The sequence below is a fragment of the Panthera leo genome, chromosome C1 (assembly GCF_018350215.1).
Source record: "Panthera leo isolate Ple1 chromosome C1, P.leo_Ple1_pat1.1, whole genome shotgun sequence".
Lineage (NCBI taxonomy): Eukaryota > Metazoa > Chordata > Mammalia > Carnivora > Felidae > Panthera > Panthera leo.
Window position 1 is genome coordinate 209,061,098 of NC_056686.1, and position 21,979 is coordinate 209,083,076.

At 42.1% G+C, this 21,979-nt stretch overlaps 1 protein-coding gene and 1 long non-coding RNA gene across 5 annotated transcripts in view; one reads left to right on the forward strand and one right to left on the reverse strand.

Annotated features, from left to right (window-relative positions):
- Positions 1–15,903, forward strand: part of LOC122226721 (collagen alpha-3(IV) chain-like) — a 135,028-nt gene extending 119,125 nt beyond the window's left edge. The window contains exons 42-52 of the mRNA XM_042950356.1: positions 638–823; positions 1,999–2,129; positions 5,269–5,341; positions 7,433–7,504; positions 7,593–7,718; positions 8,502–8,600; positions 11,615–11,827; positions 12,465–12,642; positions 13,022–13,136; positions 14,178–14,350; positions 14,951–15,903. Of these exons, the coding sequence (XP_042806290.1) occupies positions 638–823; positions 1,999–2,129; positions 5,269–5,341; positions 7,433–7,504; positions 7,593–7,718; positions 8,502–8,600; positions 11,615–11,827; positions 12,465–12,642; positions 13,022–13,136; positions 14,178–14,350; positions 14,951–15,035 (1,451 nt within the window). The 3' untranslated portion in view covers positions 15,036–15,903. The remainder of the gene's footprint in view (positions 1–637; positions 824–1,998; positions 2,130–5,268; positions 5,342–7,432; positions 7,505–7,592; positions 7,719–8,501; positions 8,601–11,614; positions 11,828–12,464; positions 12,643–13,021; positions 13,137–14,177; positions 14,351–14,950) is intronic.
- On the reverse strand, positions 1,180–21,961 carry LOC122226722. Of its 4 annotated transcripts, XR_006205739.1 has the most exons (6): positions 21,730–21,961; positions 16,525–16,733; positions 14,170–14,234; positions 10,065–10,126; positions 1,980–2,097; positions 1,180–1,212 (listed from the first exon to the last, which is right to left on the reverse strand). It is a non-coding gene; the product is annotated as an uncharacterized LOC122226722 (long non-coding RNA). The 4 variants fall into 4 exon arrangements; XR_006205740.1 differs by lacking the exons at positions 1,180–1,212; positions 1,980–2,097; positions 10,065–10,126 and adding an exon at positions 10,370–10,789 and having other exon boundaries at positions 21,730–21,920; XR_006205738.1 differs by lacking the exons at positions 1,180–1,212; positions 1,980–2,097; positions 10,065–10,126 and having other exon boundaries at positions 12,873–14,234; positions 21,730–21,911.
- Between the last annotated feature and the right edge of the window lie 18 nt (positions 21,962–21,979).

The following is a 21,979-nucleotide window of genomic DNA, read 5'->3' on the forward strand; positions in this document are numbered from 1 at the left end:
GCTGTGTGACTCTTCAGATGCACACATCAATGCCAGGAAGTTTAGCTCTGAACGTTCTCTCTATTCAACGTCATTGTAATTAAAGTTCATCAGATAATAGTAATTGAAGCAGATAGTGACACAACACTTCAGAGTTACACTACACTTTTCCATCTGTATATTATCTCACTTGATCTTTAAAGACTGAGCTACATTAGGTGTTTAAAATAAAAACTGGGGCACCTGGGTGGCTCAGTCAGTTAGGTCTCTGACTCTTGATTTTGCCTCAGGTCATGATCCCTAGGTCACGAGATCGAGCTCCACATCAGTCTCCTTACTGGGCATGGAGACAGCTTAAAATTCTTTCCCTCTCTCTCTCTCTCAAAAAAAAAAGAAAAAGAAAAAGAAAAAAGAACAAAAGAGAAACTGACACATAGAATAGTGAGGTGACTTTGTATCAAAAGACTGAACTAAGGCAGAAATTAGTCTCGACTCAGTTTCTTATAGACCTGTATTTCTTTTACCAGCCTCTTTCAAAAACTATATTGCGAATCTTAATGCCTTTTAAGCACAGCATCTGCATTACTACAGGTAACCCCAAACTGTAACTCCAAGTAGAAGGCCATTACGGAAACTTACCAAACCTTTTCCTTTGCAGGAGCCAAAGGAGACAGGGGAGCCCCAGGCTTACCCGGCCTCCCCGGCAGGAAAGGGATAGTGGGAGATGCCGGGCCGTGGGGACCCACTGGCATGACGGGACTCCCAGGACCACCGGGTTTTCCTGGCGCAGTCATCCCTGGCCAGAAAGGAGATCGAGGTCCACCAGGCTTCAGAGGAAACCCAGGTAGAGGGTCTACTTTTCAATAAGATAGAAGAATGAAAATAACGTTTGACAACAGCAGCTTTCAACCTTCCCCTGGTGTGACCTCTTTGCTTCTTTTTCCCTCTGGTCTTTACCTGCTTGCTCTAGCAGAGTGCAGCAAAGCTGCTGGAGTCTTTCTTTCTTTCTTTCTTTCTTTCTTTCTTTCTTTCTTTCTTTCTTTCTTTCTTTTTTTAACTTTTTATTTAAATTCCAGTTAGCTGGGGCGCCTGACTTTGGCTCAGGTCATGATCTCACGGTTCATGAGTTTGAGCCCCGCATCAGGCTCTCTGCTATCAGCTGGGAACCTGCTTCAGATCCTCTGTCCTCCTCTCTCTCTGCCCCTCCTCTGCTTGCACGGGCTCTCTCTTTCTCTAAAAAACAAATGAACATTAAAAAAAATTCCAGTTAGTGAACATACAGTGTAATCTTAGTTTCAAGGGTACAATATAGTGAGTCAGTGCTCTCGTACATCACCTGGTGCTCAACACGACTATTGGTGTGATGGGGACAGAGGGGATCTGTTTGAAAATTAGTGATTACCAAATAAATAAGCCCATTTTTAGTATATGTGCTGCTGAAGCGAGCACACCAAATTAATAAGCCTAAAAGAGAGAGATGCATCCCATCACCAAGATTTACTGAGTTGCTCTTATGGATCGAGTACCAGGCTAGGCACAGACCCTGTCTGGCAGACTTTCACCAAGGACAAACAGCCCCTGCCTTCGGCCAGCACTTCCCTGGCCTTATCTCATTCTGTCTTCACCACAAGCCCATCAACGCTCCACAACAGAAAGCATGTGCGGGGTCACACTGGGTGCAGGCTGTGCCCGTCATCCAAAAACCTGCCAACAGTGGGGCGCCTGGGTGGCTCAGTCGGTTAGGCTTCCGACTTCCGCTCAGGTCATGATCTCACGGTTCGTGAGTTCAAGCCCCATGTCAGGCTCTGTGCTGACAGCTTGGAGCCTGGAGTCTGCTTTGGATTCTGTGTCTCCCTCTCTCTCTGCCCCTCCCCTGCTCACACTCTGTCTCTCTCTTTCTCTCTCAAAAATAAATAAACATCAAAAAAAAATTTTTTTTTAAGTAAAAAAAAAAACCTGCCGACAGAACCTGCCAGGTGCCCCCACTGCCCAATACTGACCGGCTCTCTGTAAATGCAGGTGACCCTGGTCCTCCGGGACCTCCAGGGAGTCACGTGAGAGGCTTGAAAGGAGACAAGGGGCTTCTGGGCGAGCCTGGCCCTAGAGGTCCGCCTGGAACTGTAGGAGACGAGGGGCCACCGGGTCAGCCGGTAAGTGTGGGAAATTATTTTGACTTCTTATATTCTTCTACATGAATTGCCAGGATCAGATGTCCCCAGAGGCAACAAAAAAATGCCCATGTGTGATGCTTCTGAGCACCCAAGGGCAGAGTCCAGGGGGTTCAAAGAATCCTAAGGGTTGGACAGATTTGGCCTCTAGAAGTTTGGTTTGTGGGGGACCCTTTTCCATGTCATTCCTGACCTTTTCTTGTTTAGACTCTGAACAATTTCAGTAATGGACTCTTAAAACACCTAACAGTTTGGGATCACTCTAGAGGACAATATCATTTTTCTGTATTAATATACTTTGAAAGTTATCAGTGAATGTCTATTTACTTTTTCCCCTTGATGGAACTTCCAGGGTTTCTAAATAGCTGCCACTTCCTTCTCAGCATTTTCTCCCCTGATAAATACCTGCGTTTTGCAAATTCAGTTTAACCCTTTGTCAACCCTGCCTCTATTCTGAATATATCACAGTTGGTCAACATCTCCCTTAAAAACACAGCCCCTGAGGGGCACCTGGGTGGCTTAGTTGGTTAAGCATCCAACCTCAGCTCAGGTCACGAGCTCACCACTTATGAGTTCGAGCCCTGCGTCGCAGCCTGGAGCCTGCTTTGGATTCTGTGTCCTCCTGTCTGCCCCTCCCCCGCTCTCTCTCGCTCTCTCTCTCTCTCTCTGTCTCAAAAATAAATAAGGATTAAAAAAATTTTTTTAGAACACAGCCCCTGAGACAAACACCCCCTGGGAGTAAGAACTCAGTACCCCCCACAGAGTGGCTAAAGGAGGGAAGACTCTCACCATCTGGAACACCATTTTATAATCCGACCTTGGGCTATCTGGCTGCCACATCACCACATTGTCACTGCACAGTCAGCTTCTGGTCAACCAGAGCGCGTGTGTGTGTGTGTGTGTGTGTGTGTGTGTGTGTGTATGCACACGCTTTTCCTTATGAAGGACTTCCAAGTTTTCTCCATTACTTCCAGCTCTTGTCTGTTTGTGACTTAAATGCAGAACTTTCAAATTTCTTTTTTATAGCTGTCATTGTGTTCATCTAGGCTCATGCTCCCAGACTATGAAGTTCTCTAAATTCAGTCTCTCACCCAACACCTGGGCCATCTTCTCTCACTTTCTTCTTGGCAGCATATTTGAGAAACCTGTCTTCCCCCTGTTTACATCAAATTCTTGGAGATTGATGAGGAATTCAGAGTTATGTCATAGCTGCTCTATGTTTTCATCAGTGATGGGCAATGAGGTACTTTATTTAGCATGATGGCATGTGAGGAATCATGGGAAGTTCTCTTAAGTTCTCTTGGTATTCGGTTTCCAGCGTCTACCTTTTTAAAACTTTTTTTTTTTTTAAATGAGACATTTGCCCAGTCTTAGATCTCTCTCATGTTTTCCATGATTCTCTGAAAGTGGCAAACACTGATCCTAAAATCACAGAGAAAGTCCTTCCAAGGACACTGGGCTGTGGAATGTATTGTTTGGAAATGCGATCTCTCTTAAGTCCTCTGGTGCTTTCAAGGTCAGTCAGGGCTTCTACATTTGCACTGGAAAGATAATTCTTCTTGGAGCACCTGGGTGGCTCAGTCAGTTGAATGTCCAGCTCCTGGTTTCGGCTCAGGTCATGATCCCAAGTATGTGAGATTGAGCCTGGCGTCAGGCTCGGAGCATGGAGCCTACTTAAGGTTCTCTCTCTCCCTCTCTCTCTCTCTCTGTCTCCCACCCTGCCCCTCTGCTCCTCTCCCCTGCTTACACAAGTACTCTCTAAAATAAAATTTAAAAAAACTAAAAAAAATAAAGAAATATAATTCTTCTCGATGGATGCCTAAACTGGCTCTGTGCCCTTAACAATCCTCTCCTTGCATGGAGCTGTGCCCTCCTCACCCGAGGGCGGGGCCTGGCATCTGCCCCTCCTCCCCGATTACCTCTGCTTCTGGACAACAGGCCAGACTCAGGAGCCTGAGAGTCCTTGACCAGGTGGTTCCATTTTCTCTCCCGCCTTTTTGCACCTGACACCACCCGATCCAAGGTACAGGATTTTTCCTTCTTTGGTCTTCTTGCTCTAAAGACATTTGGTTTAGAGGCCAGTTTTGTTCTTGGCATTTTTAATGACCTTCAGTTCCTTGTTTTCAAGTAATAGTACTGTTTCCATTCATATGGACAGTGTAATAGATTTCACTTATGTTCTGACATGTAGCTCCTTTCTGAAGCTCTGATCCCTTGCCCCTTCTCCTGTGGCCTTGCTTGAGCATTCCATGGCTACAAGGGCAAGTATGAGCCCAAGGAGGGAGCGTCTCCTGGGCAGATCACCTGCATCCTTGCCAAAAGTGCATGTCAAAGTGTCCCGGATAACCCTTTCATGGTCCCAATCCCTGGACACCTTACTTCCACCACCACTCGGGCCGGGAGTAATTTATAACTCTGCCAACTTAGTTTCAATGATGGTGGGTGCTATAATTCAATATGGGCTCTGTTGTCTTTGCAAAAATTACAAACAAAAATTACAATTTTCATTCTGGCAATCCAGTGCCTGCTCTTCCCGAAAGGTCTCCAGATACTGGTCAGGTCCATGTAGGATACAGAATATTAAGTTGTATTCCACACTCCTACAACAGACATTAACACCCAGAAGTTGTGCTTGCTCTTGACCGTGAGGGCAGTTTTTGCTTCTGTGTTATTGAAAATGATAGTCCCGGGGCGCCTGGGTGACTCAGTCGGTTAAGCGTCCGACTCGGTTTCGGCTCAGGTCATGATGTCATGGTTCATGAGATTAAGCCCCGCACTGAACTGACAGTGCACAGCCTGCTTGGGATTCTCTCTCTCTCTCTCTCTCTCTCTCTCTCCCCCTCCCCAACTTGTGTGCATGCTCTCCCCCTCTCTCAAATAAATAAACTTAAAATTTTTTTTAAAAAAGAAAAAGAAAATGATAGTCCTCAGGAGAGATCTAGGTGGCAGAGGAACTATAGGAGGATTGGATTGGAAGGTAAAAATGGTATCTGTGGACCTCAGTTCATTCTGACCCAACGTATTATATCCTATTTGCTTAAAAAGAAAAAAAGGACTACAGTGACAATTGTGATTTTTAAAATTTTGTCTTTGGTACTGCTCCCTTTTATCTGAACTATAGGGAGCACCAGGTGCCCCAGGTCTGCCAGGGCTCAGAGGTGATCCGGGATTCCATGGATTTCCAGGGGTAAAAGGTACTGTTTTTGTGCACTACTCTTTGGATACAAAGACGATGATTGTGATTTATAATTTAGGGCACACAAATGTTTACTGAACTCCTCCAGTCATCACAGACAGGGTGCAAATAGGACCTTGGTTATGAGTAAAGAAGGAAGACCACCAGAACCCAGCCCCAGGGGTCTTAAACACTAAATTCACGCCTTAAGGATGGAAACTGTAGAAAAACTAAAAAATAAACAGTTTAAAGTGGTGACCGCTGAAATACTGATGTATGTTGGGGAGAATACCGATGTGTGTTGGGTTGGGGATGGGGAACTACATCAATATCAACGCTATTGCTTTGAAGTTGCTTATTTTCACTTGTGTGTGTGTTATAATGTTAAAAAGCTGAAAATCGAAACAAATATTTACCAAACTGTTAATGGGGGAGGGTAAGTAAAGTGTTCTGCGTGAGATTTAAGTATTTGGTTTTTTGGCACATGCATGATAATCAGAAGAGAAATATAATCCGGGGGGTCGTAAGTGTAAAATTTTCATGCACAAAAATCTAAATGTCAGGTTTCAGAAAATATTTCTCAAATCTTCCATAAGGATGCTATGACCTTAAATAAGGCTTTGGATATTATATTTGTTGTCTTCACTGATTAAATCCTTTGTCACTGCTTCTGTACAGTAGGGAATCTATTATCACAGACTATACAGTAAGTAGTGAGTGTAGCCAAAAGGAACAAAGCCACACTTTCACAAAGGTAAACCTTTTCCAGGTCCAAGGGAGGACAAGGTGGAGTTCCAAGAGAGCCTAGCCTGTTCGGTACTTTCAACCACTGACTCTCCAAGGAGCAAATTCGTTAAGAATAAATCAAAGCAGATGATTCCAAGGAGTCCCAGTAGACATGGTGGGGGAGGGTGAACACGGGGGGCGGGGGGTGCGAACAGGGCAGCCTGGGCACCATGTGTCCCACCTGTCACTCCCCACCTCCCAGAACAGGAATATCTAAGATTGGAAAAATTATACAAGGGCCCCACTAAAGAAAGAAACGTCCTGGTGAAATATTTAGAGCTATTTAGAGGGGAGAGTCAAAAAATGCGTTCTTTTGAAATGTGTTCCATGAAACATACTCCATTTTTCTTAGATTTCGGAACATGAAAATTTTTAATCCTCAAAAGGAAAAACAGGCTTTTTCTGATGTGTTTAAATAAATATGGACATCTTCCTGAGGTTCTGATACCAAGTGGATAATTTAGAGTGTAGTTTCCAGTTAACTTTTGATAATCGATTTGATTGTATTGCTTCCATAAATACCATCTTTAGTATTAAAGTCTTTCTAAGAAATCAGACATAATGCCTATATTATTTCACGATTTTTAAAAAGAGTATTTCCCCAGGGACACCGAGCATCCGACTTCGGCTCGGGTCATGATCTCACGGTTCATGGGTTCGAGCCCCGCGTCAGGCTCTGTGCTGACAGCTCGGAGCCTGGAGCCTGTGTCTCCCCCTCTCTCTGCTCCTCCCCTGCTTGCACTCTGTCTCTCAAAAATAAATAAAGATTAAAAAAAAAGTATTTCTCCAAATCAGTGATTCTTTGTAAACTTTTATTCATGTCAAAGACTGGGAGAGAAATCATACCATTTTGATAGTTTACATGATAGTTTACATGATAGTTACATGAATTCCATATGTGTTCATGAGAATCCCTAATATAACTAATGGGCTCTTAATAAAGCTAGAGAAATAAGCTAAGAAAGTAGATAACTGTGACAATTGATGTAAGCACTAAAATAGGTTTAATGTCACTTCATACTTTACCTTAAATATTAAATTCGTTTCTGAACGGAAACAGTGAACTTTATGAACTCTTCCCCTTCAATACTAAAATACAAAATCTTAATGCCTACTTCTAGAATATATTTTTAAATAGACATTAAGCATGATTGATTGGGTCCAAATAAAATGCCAGAAGTTGTAGCCATTGTCACAGAGCCCCATCACCTCCAGTCCTAACTCCCAGTGTCTGTCCTTACAGTTGATCATAAACCTCAAGAGCTGGGAAACCCACTGTTCTACATGGAATCACATTGCCTTTTTTTTTTTTTTTTTTTATAAGGGGAGAAGGGTAATCCAGGATTTCCGGGACCAGTTGGACCTCCAGGGCAAATTGGGCCAAAAGGACCACCCGGTAAATATTATTCTCCTTAGTATTGCTCTTCATGAAGAAAGGGTAGCTCATCAGTGAACCCATCGTTTTCCTCTGCTCATGTCAATAGGTATACGTGGAGACCCTGGCACAGTTAAGATCATCTCCCTTCCGGGAAGCCCAGGGCCACCTGGACCTGTTGGAGAACCAGGGATGCAAGGAGAGCCTGGGCCACCGGGGCCACCAGGAATCCTAGGTGTGGAACTGACTGTATTGACATGGATTACGAGCAAGTGGTTGAACCAAAATACCTACAAAGCGCTTTGGAAGCAAGCACTATAGAGTCTATTGGAAATATTGACTCTATTGAAACCTATTGTGCAGTGTATAAGCTTAAGCAAATACACTTTAGGCACTTACGGGTTTTTTTTTTTTTCATTAAGATCAAGTATTAATTCTATCTTCTGTGACAACCATTGGTCTTAGGGCTCTTATTTGAAAACGATTACCTGAATAAACCTGAGTTCTATGCGTGTGTAGTTTTCTCACACTTTGGAGAGCATTTGAAAGAGTAGTAAATGCAAATATATGCTTAATCTTATGAAATCTTATCAAAGTACTGGTGTATGGAAATTGAACTAACCCCTCTGTATAGGGTTAGCATACTGTAATAGACTTCTGAATGGAATTGTTACGTTCTAAGGTTGCCTGAATTGCTTCTGTGATATAAAAGAGACATGACTTATTACGTTGATCAGTACAAGGGCATAGCAAATTCTGGAAGAGGGTGAAGCAAAATGGCAGCACAATTTTAAACCATTGTTGTCTCCTATGTTTCTAGTCCGTTCTTGAGGGTTCTTTTTCCCCCCTGAGAAGTAGGACGTAACAAGTTGGATGACCAACTGTCCGAGTTTGTCCGTGGCTCAGCGTGTAAGACTTTCGTTGCCGAAACTGGAGAAGTCCCACATATCTGGGATGACTGGCCACCCCTGTTTTTTCCTGTATGAACCATTCAACACAGTGTTGGTTTTTTGCGTAGGACCCTGTGGGCCAAGAGGCAAACCAGGCAAGGATGGAAGGCCGGGAACTCCTGGGCCAATTGGAGAAAAAGGCAACAAAGGCTGTAAAGGAGAGCAAGGTAAACGAATGGCTGGCTTCTTCTATTCCTTCTCTTCACTGACTGCTGTTTCAATATCCAGAGAAGTCGCCTTTAAATATGTGACTGTAAGAGTCATCCACGTCTTTCAGTTTTGTCGTTTGCATTAAAAGCCAGGGACAAAACGTTCATTTGGAAGAAGATGAAAAACCAAGAATTATTGGAATACACCATCCTTCCTATCTCTCAACTGGGCAAGTGTCCACCAAATTGTTAGTCTGAGGACAAATAGACCTCATAAAGCACTAATTCTATTTTTGGAAAGGCCAATACTGTTTTTATTTATTTATAGGAGTACTATTTAATAGTATCTAGAGAAGTAACATGTAAGTACATAGTTATAAAAAATACTATCTTGATATGAATAGAAGAACAACTTAGTATCTTTATCTAGGAAAGCCATCTTTCTTTTTAATTTTTTTAATGTTTATTTATTTTTGAGAGAGAGAGTATATGTGTGAGCAGGGGAGGGGCAGAGAGAGAGGGAGACACAGAATCCAAAGCAGGCTCCAGGCGCCGAGCTGTCAGCACAGAGCCCGACACGGGGCTCGAACTCACGAACCATGAGATGATGACCTGAGCCAAAGTCAGAAGCCTACCTGACTGAGCCACCCAGGCGCCCCTAGGAAAAGCCATCTTTAAGCTATACCATTCTTGAATACCACATGGCTGAACAATTCATGTGTATCCTGAAGAAGGCCCTCTCCAATTAGTCTAGTGGAGGTGAAGGAAGGTCCTGTTGCTGAACTTAAAGGGCAAATAAGTGGGGCCTGCTGGTAACAGGACTCTTAAAATGACAAATAGGTCTGGAAGGCTGTGGTCCAAGGCCATTTTTGCTGGCTGTAAGCAGGGTCTCTGGAACCAGAGGGAGCACACGGTTCTTAAAATTGAAGGTGTTTATGCTGGAGACGCGACTGAATGCTATCAGGGCAAGAGACGTGCTTATGTGCACAAAGCAAAGCACAGTGACTCCTCGTGGCAAACCCAATAAAACCAGAGGCATCCTGGAAACAGTGGCATGGCTTATGCCAAATTCCAAAGCAACCTTCCTGCTAAAGCCACTGGCCACAGAACCTGTGTGATGCTATACCCCTCAAGGATTTAAACTTGCTGACAAGTAAGGGCGCCTGGGTGGCTCAGTCAGTTAAGTGTCTGACTCTTGATTTCGGCTCAGGTCATGATCTCACAGTTGAGTTCAAGACTCACGCCGGGCTCTGCACTTACAGTGCAGGGCCTGCTTGAGATTCTCTCTCTCTCTCTGCCCCTTTCCTGTTCATGCTCTCACTCTCACTCTCAAAATAAATAAACATTTAAAAGAAGGATAAGGATCTAAGAGTTAAGTAACACAGGTATAAGCCGAGAGCCCGGCCTCTCGCTCAGAAATGCAGAATATCGTTGATCGTGCATAGTTGTACAGCAGCTCACCTTAATTTCTGTCATACTCACCTAATCAAAATTCCTGTGCAGGGACCTCAAGGCATCGTTTGCTTGTGGCCAATTATAGCTCTCTGGGAATGAGGACAGATGTGGGGAAAAGTAAAGAATGTGTATCTTCTCTATCTGGATATATTAAAAACATACGCTTTTGGACTACTCCAGTAAGACATGAGACATAGACAGATTTAGATATGGCTTCTTTTTAACTTCAAAGAACAAACCAAGGCTCCCGGACAAGACAGGGATGGTGGGGAGACTGGAAAAAAATATAATCTTGGGCTTTAACCAATCCTCATGAGCAGCATGGACTTCCAAGCAGAGACTATACTGGGGTGCTGCCTGGCACCATAGCATGGTTGTTTGTGGGAAACAACAATCCTCCCTTGACTCGTGGGCCCCAAATCCAACCCTCTCTGTATTTCTTTAGGACCCAAGGTGGGTTGGGTAGAGCTTAGGGTAGAGTGGAAATGGATCAGGGGCAAAGCGGGGATGGAAGCAGGTGCCAGTATCATCAATAATAGCTATTTGATGAAGAAAGGGAGAGTAAAGAACACGACGACGGAGGGAAAGGATACTTCTCCAGTACTTACTTAGAAAGTGACAAGTTGGGGCACCTAGCTGGCTCAGTCAGAAGAGCATGCGACTCTTGATCTCGAGGTCGTGAGTTTGATCCCCACAATGGGTGGAGAGATTACCAAAAAAATAATAATAGAAAGTGACAAATGTGCCTTACTCTAAGTGCAGAGGGGAAAAAAAGTATACAAATTACTTACTTTGCCTTAAGCTCATATAAATTTTAAAAACTAACCCTTAACACAGTCTTTTCCATTCTATTTGCCTTACTAATTAAAAACTTCCTTGAAGTTTGCAACTTTTAAAAAGAACTTTCAATATTGTCCATGAATGTTTAGTGACTTTATCAAAAGTACCTCCTTGAATAGACTTCCAAAATATAGATATTTGATTTAACTTATTTACCCACATTGTAGAATACATTCATTGGTACCGAAAAAAAAAATGTACCTAAGACCTATCAGATGCAGGCCACCGTGCTGGACACCGCAGAATGCAAAGATAAAAAAGACCTGATCTTGGGACGCCTGGGTAGCTCAGTTGGTTGAGTGTCCAACTTTGGCTCAGGTCATGATCTCACGGTTCATGGGTTTGAGCCCTACGTCGGGCTCTGTGCTGACAGCTCAGAGCCTGGAGGCTGCTTGTGATTCTGTGTCTCCCTCTCTCTCTGCCCCTGCTCCACTTGTTCTCTCTCTCTCTGTCTGTCTCTCTCTCTCAAAAATAAATGAACATTAAAAAAATTGGGGGAGGGGAAAAAAAGACCTGATCTCAAAAACTCATCATGCAATATACACAAATATTTATAAGGCATCGTGTGATAAACTAGTGGACATTTAATACTGTTTGGCCATTTTGTAAGCCCCTCTTTTTTAGGACTCCTTTACAGAGGGGCTTAACAGATATACATAAACATTTAAATCAGTACTTCCGGAAAATGAGTTTGAGGTTTTGTTTGTATTGCAACATGTATACCATGTTTGTTAAAGGACCCCCAGGTTTGGATGGACTGCCAGGCTTGAAGGGCAAACCTGGAGACATTGGACCACCCACAACTGCAACAACCATGAGAGGCTTCATCTTCACCAGGCACAGTCAGACCACAGCCATCCCTTCCTGCCCAGAAGGCACACAGCCGCTCTATAGTGGGTTCTCTCTTCTTTTTGTACAAGGAAATGAACAAGCCCACGGACAAGACCTGGGTAATGTCCCAGTCCTTGTTTTCAGTCATTTTCTTCCATATACAGATGGTCAATTTTCATAGCATGGGGTACTTCTCTCTGAAGCTAAGTGTAAACAACCCTGAGTGCCTGACAGCACTCCTTGAAGACCGTGAATAAGACAACACAGGCCTAACGTCTAATTTTCATTCTGGAAACGTGAAGCCCTGGAAAGAGCCTTGCTTGTGAAATGTTGATCTAGCTCGTCCTGTTGAATGCAAACAATTTTCACTGAAATCACGTTTGCTTCTGAGTCTTACAAGTAGCATCTGTTCTCAAGCTTTGTCTAGTTATTTGCTATTATACACGTAGGAAGAACTGGGAATATTTTGAAGTAAAAGACATTTTTCCAACAGACCTCTACCAGTCCTCAAGTGCTAGGCTCATTAGAAAGGGTCCCAGGAAGTTTTAAGGGTGGGAGAAGGAAGATGTGTTTGCTTATTGGATCTTTGATTTCTGTCACTGTTAAAACTTTGCAAATAACACATTCTGCAAGTAACTCTTTTGTGTTGCCTTTCTCATTTTTGCCATAGGTTGTTTTAATCAGCCTCTAGCTAGCAAGGATACTCAAAATGATTTTAATTTACTGACAGTGATACTCAGTCTAATGTTTCATCAGGAACTCTTGGCAGCTGCCTGCAGCGATTTACCACAATGCCATTCTTGTTCTGTAACATCAATGACGTATGCAATTTTGCATCTCGAAATGATTATTCATACTGGCTGTCAACACCAGCTCTGATGCCAATGGACATGGCTCCAATTACTGGCAGGGCCCTGGAGCCTTATATTAGCAGGTAAAAATCTAATCCCTTGGGGCGCCTGGGTGGCGCAGTCGGTTGAGCGTCCGACTTCAGCCAGGTCACGATCTCGCGGTCCGTGAGTTCGAGCCCCGCGTCGGGCTCTGGGCTGATGGCTCGGAGCCTGGAGCCTGTTTCCAATTCTGTGTCTCCCTCTGTCTCTGCCCCTCCCCCGTTCATGCTCTGTCTCTCTCTGTCCCAAAAATAAATAAAAAACGTTGAAAAAAAAAATTAAAAAAAAAAAAAAAAAAAAATCTAATCCCTTAGCTTTGTGATGGGACCAGGTCAGTCACTTCACTTGTAACGGAACGTAGGGCAGCAAGTACATCGCAGTGCGTGAGAGCGGGGATGCCACATTCTTCATTTCGTGTTACAGATGCACCGTCTGTGAAGGTCCTGCGATGGCCATAGCTATCCACAGCCAAACCACTGACATTCCCTCCTGTCCTCATGGCTGGATTTCTCTCTGGAAAGGATTCTCTTTTATCATGGTAAGGAGGAAAGAACAGCAAAGTCATAGTAAAGATTGCCCCTAGAATCTTATGTTGGACTGGGTGAAAGGCGGCCGCCAGGGAATGAAGCCGCCTGACGTCAATGGACACAGCGTGCCATGGACATTTGCTTGAAAATCTAGAAAGATACTTTTTTTTAAAGCAAGTTGGGGTTTTTTTGTAAATAAAGGAGCATTAAAAAAAAATGACTTCATCCACAAATTCTAAATAAGACATTTAGGTGAAGAGTAATACCATATTAGTAACGGAATGCCTATATTTTTACCTGGCAGCTGTTTTATATAGATAGATCTTCTGTAATCCTTATGGAAACCCTAAAGGTAGTTTCTATTATCTGCAGTTTTATAAATAAGAACGAAGTAATTTCCCCAAGGTCTCACAACTAGTAAGTGGTAAAGCTAGGATCTGAACCTGAGTCTGTCTGCTCCAAAATCTTATTGCCTTACACTGTGCCCCTTTGACATTCCTATGAAGACGGGAACTAAGAGAAAAAGGCTTTTAAAGAGATTCCCCAGATCTAAGTGCTAAATGAAGAAATCTATGGACTGACCATCAGTGATTGTGCTAGCTGCACATATGTGGTGGGTGGTTATTCATGTTTTCTGTAGCATCATTTAGGATCCATTATCCCCCCTTCTTTACTGAAAACATAGTGACGAGTTCAGAGGGTGATCAGTACTATAAGGGAAATAAGGAAAGATAAGGAGAGAGATTGTGAAAGGGACAACGTCAAGGAAAGCCTTCTTCAGATTATATTTAAGCAGATCCCTGAACTCTGAGAACAAGCTAGCTGAGGAAAAGGTGCATTCCAGGCAGAATAAATTGCTTTTGCTTTCTTTTTGATGACTGTCCCTCAACTTGGAAGGTAGCTAGAGTATTAGCAAATCTGGGTAACGAAGCATAAGAAGTTTAGTTCATGCTATTTTCTTTTCTTATTGTCTATTACCCCCCCAAGAGTAGAGCATTGAAAACTTGAACGCCATGCACAGAATTCTTATTCAGAGATTTTTACCTTGACAGTTCACAAGTGCAGGTTCTGAGGGCGCAGGTCAGGCTCTGGCATCCCCCGGGTCCTGTCTGGAAGAATTCCGAGCCAGTCCATTTATAGAATGTCATGGAAGAGGAACGTGCAACTACTATTCAAATTCCTACAGTTTCTGGTTGGCTTCATTAAACCCCAAAAGAATGTTCAGGTAACTATTCAAAGTCAAGTTTAACCTGATGACTCAATCACAGACCTATTCAGAGGTTGCCCTGTTAGATTTTCGTTACCTGGGTGTTGATGATGAACATCGGAAAGATCTCATGCCAACAAAATCCAGTTTAGCTTGGCACTCGCAGTGACAAGTGTCCTACAGTGAACAAATAGCCATGGCTTTGTACTACTGCACCAATAAAGACCCCAAAAATGTGATTTCTGTCACCACCAAACATATTTAACATTTGTATATAAACTTTTAGCAAGTGACGAACAAAACCACTAACCGATCTGCTACTGTTAACTTACTGCACTGGCAGACTTATGAGTAATATAGACTATTTAAATGGTAAGCGTGGTTTTTATTACAAAACAGAGGATTTGTGAGTTTGCATCGCAGCCTAGGTTTCCTTACTGCTGCTGAAACACAACTAAATTATAAAATGTCAACAACATTATAAAATGTCGCAACAACATACCTCCTGTAATAGAATTTGATAAGCTCCAATAGTTATTAACAAACCTCAAAGCCAGCAAATATTCCCTTTTTATCTATATTGATGAGATTTTTTTTTGTTTTTTGCTTTTATTTCAGAAAACCTATTCCATCAACTATGAAAGCTGGGGAGTTAGAAAAGATAATAAGTCGCTGTCGGGTGTGCATGAAGAGAAGACAATGAAGAAAACAGAACTGTTCTTTTTTGTCCTAAATAACCAAGTAATGGTGCAGAATATGCATTTATTTGGGAAGTTTTCTCTAACCAAACAATGTGGTTCTGTGATGACTTACTACAAAGTTTCTATTTGTTTCCCCACACAACAAAGCATTTCTTCTACGTCAGCTCTGCCATCCGGGTATCTAAATATGCGATCCTGCAGAGTTTCCCGTGGCAAGGCAGACTTGGCCAAAAATACCACTGAGATCATCTTCCATTTGTATCCGGTGCACTAGCTCCATGGCGAGTGTATAAAGTTTGATGCCACAAGTTAACTGGATTTGCCCCCTTCTGGCCCAGTCTTTGAGACTCAGGGAGGCTAAATCGCTTTGAGATTGTGCCACCAACCCCTCCCTAAAACTTTAGCCCCTGGGACAGGAAGGAGATGGGGGCAGGTGGAGTAATAGAGCCGCATGAATTGTACTGTACTTTCAGACCCGTTCAGTAACCTAAGGCCTGAGGAAACCGGAACCGAACTAAGGTTCATGGATATTCTAGGGCTCTTTCAAAGGTACCCAAGACTAAGGCCAAAGGGGGTTTCCCTAAGGCCAAAAGGGGGTTTCATATTTTTTTAAAGCTTTTTCTGTTTTTCCATTGAATTCATTTCACTGCAGCAGTACGACCTGCTTGTGTTCCCATGGTTACCCTTACTGAATTAATTTTAATAGGCTGATGTTATACACATACTCTGCGATGTATCTCACTTCCTTTTTACCAGCTCACCCACACAAATAACAAGGACGCTACTTCTTCAATGTGCACTTTAACCCCATCCCTACAGATGGTCAGAAAACTTAAGACATTTGTTGGCTAATCGGGCTCCAGGTATTTTTCCTTTGCTGTGATCCATTCATAGTCCATTTAACCTGGGCATTTCCAGATTAATTCCCCGGCTATTTCTCTAATTCTTTTTTTTGTAAAAAAAAAAAAAAAAAAAAAAAAAAAATGTGTTTTATATTACATATTCTTACCAACCATGTGGAAAGAGTTGTGTAAAAATCTTAATGTACAAATTGTATAGTTTGGCAGATATAGGTCTTAAAATTTGCTTTTCAGTGTGTTGATACATTCCCAAGGTTACTTAATTCAACTGAACAAGCATTTCATTCAGCACCAAGCCATGTCCCAGGCATGGTGCTAAATTATAGCTAGTAAGGGGGAGAAAAAGAGACTTGCTTTGGACCTGATAATCCAAAAGAGGTAATGAACCTACTGCTGCCGTTAAGACTCCCACATATCCGAGCTGGGGTTTTTTTCCCCCCTTTTCTTCCTTTGTCACTGTCCTTCACTGTTGTTATATGCCATCAGCATAATTCAGTAGATCTCTGTAAAGGTTTACAAATAAGATCTTTGCCCAGGGAAAGCCCAGGATTTCTAGCTTCTCTTAGGCATTGCAGAAGCCAGGTAGGAACAATGTTAAGAAAACAAAGGTCTGCAAAACTCTAAAACCTACTGGTACTTGATGGTGACAATCTGATGGATCGGAGGCCAGGTATCCTGAGGCAAAGTTCTGAAGATGCTTCTTGATCCCCCCAGGTGGCCTCGGTGGTGCTGATGTTCAAATTCAGGTCATTGCTTCTGTCTCAGTCGCTAAGCGAAGGTGTGACCGCAGGGGACAGCACACACTGTGACTGTGGTTCCCATCCTTCACTGCTCACATGCCTGCCATCAAGACATTTGTACATTTGAACATTATAAAGTGCATTGTACTTAGTTTACGTAGACTCACCTCATATTAAGACTTTTTTGCTCTACAAATACCCTACGGTCCCAATCGTACAATAATGGCATAGAGGGCTAACTGACGTCCACAAACCCTCTGTAAGCCAGTAGTTCTCAAAGTGTGGTCCCTGGACCAGCTGCATCAGCAGCATCTGGGAACTTGCTACGAATGCCCATTTTAGGGCATCGCAGACCTACAGAATCAGAAACTCTAGGGGGCAAGGCCCAGAAATGTGAATTTTCACAAGCACTCCAGGCGATTGCCAAAGCACTCCATGTTAGAACAAGTGCTGGAGGCAAACAGCCAAGAGAAGATTCTGCGGGCAGTTACCTGGCACCGCTGGCTGCTATAGCTCCATCTGTCCCTCTCTTTGAAGTCCCAGGTCACCAACGCCCTGAAGGTCGGCTAATTTTACTAATCCTGAAAAGCCCTAAATTGGTGCTACAGCCAAAGGACTGGCCTCCGCTTAGCCAAGCCTCCTCTCCTCTGGCCGCTTATCAGTGTTTAACTTCTGACAAAGACAGGCTGTACGAAAGAAAGCCTTACATTCCAGTGAAGCCGTTAACAGCTGCTCTGCCATATGTCACACGTCTGAGACTGACCACTGCAACGCAGCTCCCCTGCCTCGCTTTCCAGATGCCTAGGAGTAGCTTACAGTGTTATGCAGACTTACCTTTGTAGATAAAATGTAAATACCTTGTTTCTTTTAAAATTGGGGCTTCAACTTTGGAATTTCACAGTGTGCTAAAATAATGGATTTCTCAGAGGTCTCTCTTTTTGCAAGGTAAACATTATTAACTTATTTATGAAAGTATTACAATAATGCTAAATTTGAATTTCAGTGCTAATTTAACTCACAAAGATTTTTCTATGCAGCAAATGTAACTTACTGCAACTAAACTTAATTTAATGTTTACTCTATAACCAAATGAAATATATTTAAAATATATTGAATATTTTATATTATTATATCCTGACAACATTACAATGTTGTAATGTACTAATATTTCTGTAATTATAGTTAAAAATTATTTTATTGTATTGTCTAAAAATAAAATTGAAAAAATGATATCTGGTCTTATTTTTTTCAAAATGGAGATAATTTTCTGAGTTGTAAAAATAATATATATTCACTGTTAAAACAACACATGATGCAAACTTATGAAGAATATAAAAATTGCCATGATCTAACCCGCCACGCTCACCCAAGATAAATAAGGTATATGCCCTTCCAGAGTTTTTCCCTGTAAATATGTTTTTAAACAAAATTGGGATAAAAACATGCTATTTTGTTACCAGATTTTTTTTAACTTAATACTTTATGGACATATTTTCACATCAATAGACAAGAAGTAATCATTATTTACACCATAGTCCATTGCATGGCTTTACTACATAAGTCGATGAATCCCCAATTGGTGGACACTTGATTTAGTTTTATTATGAATATATTGTACATATTTCTTTTTTTTCTTTAATTTTTATTTTAATTTTTTTTTAATTTTTTTAATGTTTACTTATTTTTGAGACAGAGAGAGACAGAGCATGAATGGGGGAGGGGCAGAGAGAGAGGGAGACACAGAATCGGAAGCAGGCTCCAGGCTCTGAGCCATCAGCCCAGGGCCTGACGTGGGGCTCGAACTCGCGGACCGCGAGATCGTGACCTGAGCTGAAGTCGGACGCTCAACCGACTGAGCCACCCAGGCGCCCCTTTTTCTTTAATTTTTAGAGAGAGAGTGAATGAGAGCACACAAGCAGGGGAGAGGGGCAGAAGGAGGGAGAGGGGGAAAAGGAGAGAGGGAGAGAGACAGAGAGAGAGAATCTCAAGCAGGTTCCATGCTCAGTGTGGAGTCCAACGTGGGGCTCCATCCCATGACCTTGGGATCATGACCTGAGCTGAAATCAAGAGTTGGACACTCAACTGACTGAGCCACCCAGGCACCCCCTATTGTAAGTATTTCATTTCAATTTTACTGTTACTTCCTCAGGATCAATCTCTAGAAGGAAAATTATAGAATCAAAGGACTCCCACAATCTTGGTCTTTGATATATGTACAAAATGTTCTCCAGGAAGGTTGTGAGAATTTCAAGCTCTATCAACAATGCAAACACCCATCTCCTTACGCTTTTACCAATTCTGGATATTGCTGTTATTTTACAATTTTGCCTATCCCATTTTAATTTCTATTCTTCTCACTACCAGTGATTTGTCACATTCAATGAATATTTGCTTTGTTATTAGTATTTTTTATTAGTGCTTGTTTTTGTTTTCCTATGAAGGGCCTGATCATATCTTTGCTCGTTTTCTATTAGGGTGTTTAAAAATTTTTTACAAATCAGTTAAGAAAATGTATAGATTACCGAAATTATGGGTCATACGTTTTGATGTTTCCCATTGATAATACAAATACTCCTCATTCAAGGAAACATATTCGTAAAATTTTAAATGTAAAGAAACAGTAAAGAGGAATGCTTTTCATATGCAAAATATGAAATTTTGTTAAGTAAGGAACTTTCAGGCTGTGTTAAATGGCCATCAAAATAATCAAAGGAAGAAGGTGAATGAACAGGAATCCTGAGTAATAGTTCTAAGACAAAGAAAATTCTTGCTCAAATACATATTTTAGAAGTATTCTCTTTACTGTACCAAAAATCTAAACTGAAAACATTTTGAGCCCAAAAAAAAAAATGTTTATTTAAATGAACTTATTTTTACTGCTGGCAAGTAGAGGATTGAATGACAGTGGCCGTTCTCTCTCTACTTACAAGCCTGTTTGGAAGGAAAATAGTGATCAGTCTCTAATGGATTCTTAGCAACCTACTGACAGGGCACTCGCAGGGTATTAACAGTGCCTAGGTCACCTCACCCTATTCCCAGCTCTGCCTACTGGAAAGTGAGAAACAACCAAACACGGAGTAAAAAGTAAATGATTTTGTATAACCAGACTAAATCTTAAACATTCACATAAATATGACCTTCTCTCTCGGGGTGTTTGCAGACTCTAAGGTAAAAATGCTGACATTGCTCAAAGACTTTGTAGAACTGTTGCTTTGGAATTATCATGAATTACAGTTTGTCAGCCAAACCAGGAAATGGGTCTTATCACTTTATACCCAAGACCTACACGATGCTCAAGATATTTGGCTCCACAGAAGACATCCAGATGAGGGAGACACAGACCTTGGTCTCAAACACAGAACTTCATCTGTGGTCTCAACACAGAACAAAAAATAAGGCGAATACATAGATTAATTATAATACTGGACAGAATGTGATAAGTGTTACAAGAAACAACAAATAGTGATTCAAAAATTGGAGGCTTCAGGAAATAATTACAAAACAAGGAATATTTTAGGTGGTCCTTTAAGGCTAGTTAAGATTCCAAGAAGCAAAAGGTCGTCAAAGGCACGATAGCATTCCAGGTGTCAGGAACAGCATGGATAAGGGTAGGCAGTTAGGAAAGCATGGAGCTATCTCAGAGAATAATTCGTGGTCAAGAATACATAGAATATAAGAATATACATGGGATACATAACATATGGAATATATGTATTCTCTGTATATGGAAACATCACATACGCATACATACACAAACAGTGGTAAATAAAGTGGAGTAGTAGGAGTTAGGGCCATATTAGGTAGACTTTCAAATACCAGGTTGAACTTGTACTTCCTTGGCTGGTATAAGAGCCAGTGAAGATTCTGACAAAAGAAAATGATCATATAAATGGTAACCTAGAAGGTCTAGTGTCTCATATACTGCCCTTGCCAGGCTATTTCATAATTTCAAGTGTTTTTAAAAATTACTGGATTGCTATTATGGACTCCTGAATTGTAGAGAACTATAAATCATCAATTTCTTTTCAACCTAGGGCTTCAAATTTGGGATGTCACAGTTTGTAAAATGAGGTTCTTTGCCAGCCTCTAGTAAGAATTAGAGGGGAAAAATGATTGTAGAGACGGGGAGGCCAGTTAAAAGATCATCAGCCCAGATGATGGGTAATGGTCTAGCAGGGGGAAAAGAATGGACAGAGAAAGTGGACAGTTGGTATTAAGATGAGGGAATCTGAAGCGGGGGGCGGGCGCTTGGGAGACAGTGAAAGATGACTTCAGAGCTTCAGAGTTTTAAAACTTGGTGACTGGAGTGCTCGCTTCGGCAGCACATATACTAAAACTTGGTGACTGGAAAAATAATCTTGCCATGAACTAAAAAAAAAAAAAAAAAAATTCAGGAGAAGATATTTGAACTGGGAAGAGGGAGAAAATTTGAGCTTGAAACTCTGTTGGGATCAAAACTCCAAAAGGACACTTATGAAGAATTGGCTAGAACTAGTGCGACAGGATGAGACTAAACAGATGTGTTATTTACATTTATATCTATTCTTAGGGAAGGACGATTTGCCAGTATTGTGAAGGGGTCCCAAGAACATTAATTCTCAAAGTGCTTTCCAAATTATTTTGAAGAATGGTAACATCTCTGGAATATCTTTAGATTCTACAGTAGTCCCTACTCATGTGTATGTCTTTGTTGGGCTGTTTGTTAAAATCCAGGCATATAAAATATTCCGTGATTTGGCTTCAGTCCGTACCAATGTCGGTGAGTATGGTACTGAATTTCCCGAAATTAGTAGTTAGAGGTTTAGATCCAGAGAGGGCTCTCCGAAAGCTAAACAAGGCTGCTAACTACTTTGAGTCCTAACTTCTCTTTTAACAGCATTCTCATCTTGAAGCATTGGAGGAGCCACTCGGGGCAGGGGCCACTGTTTTTCAAGAAAGACATCTAATAATTAGAGGGCTCGACTAGAAATCAAAATTGGAGCGTGGATCACCACCAGAATTGGCGAAATATACAGATTATTAGGCCTCACACCACAGAGATTTGGGTGCAGATAGTTCTGAAAAGTAGTCATATTAAGTGGCTACCGAAGATTTACCTTGTAAACACGTGGGTCTTGAAGATCACCAACTCCAATAAAGTTTAAGCGTGAAGCCAACTTGCACCGCCCTTGCTTTGTTGCCTGCGGTTGGCGCTCTTTGCCCTCAACAAAGATGTCCCCGTATCGCCGTCGCACTGCCCCCGTTCCTGTGCGTGAGCCTCACGTCCGCCCTTCCCCGTGTCACATGACCACGAAGCTGCCTCAGCTACGGTTCCTGGCAAGGGCCAGCCCCGGCCGCTCTCGCGTC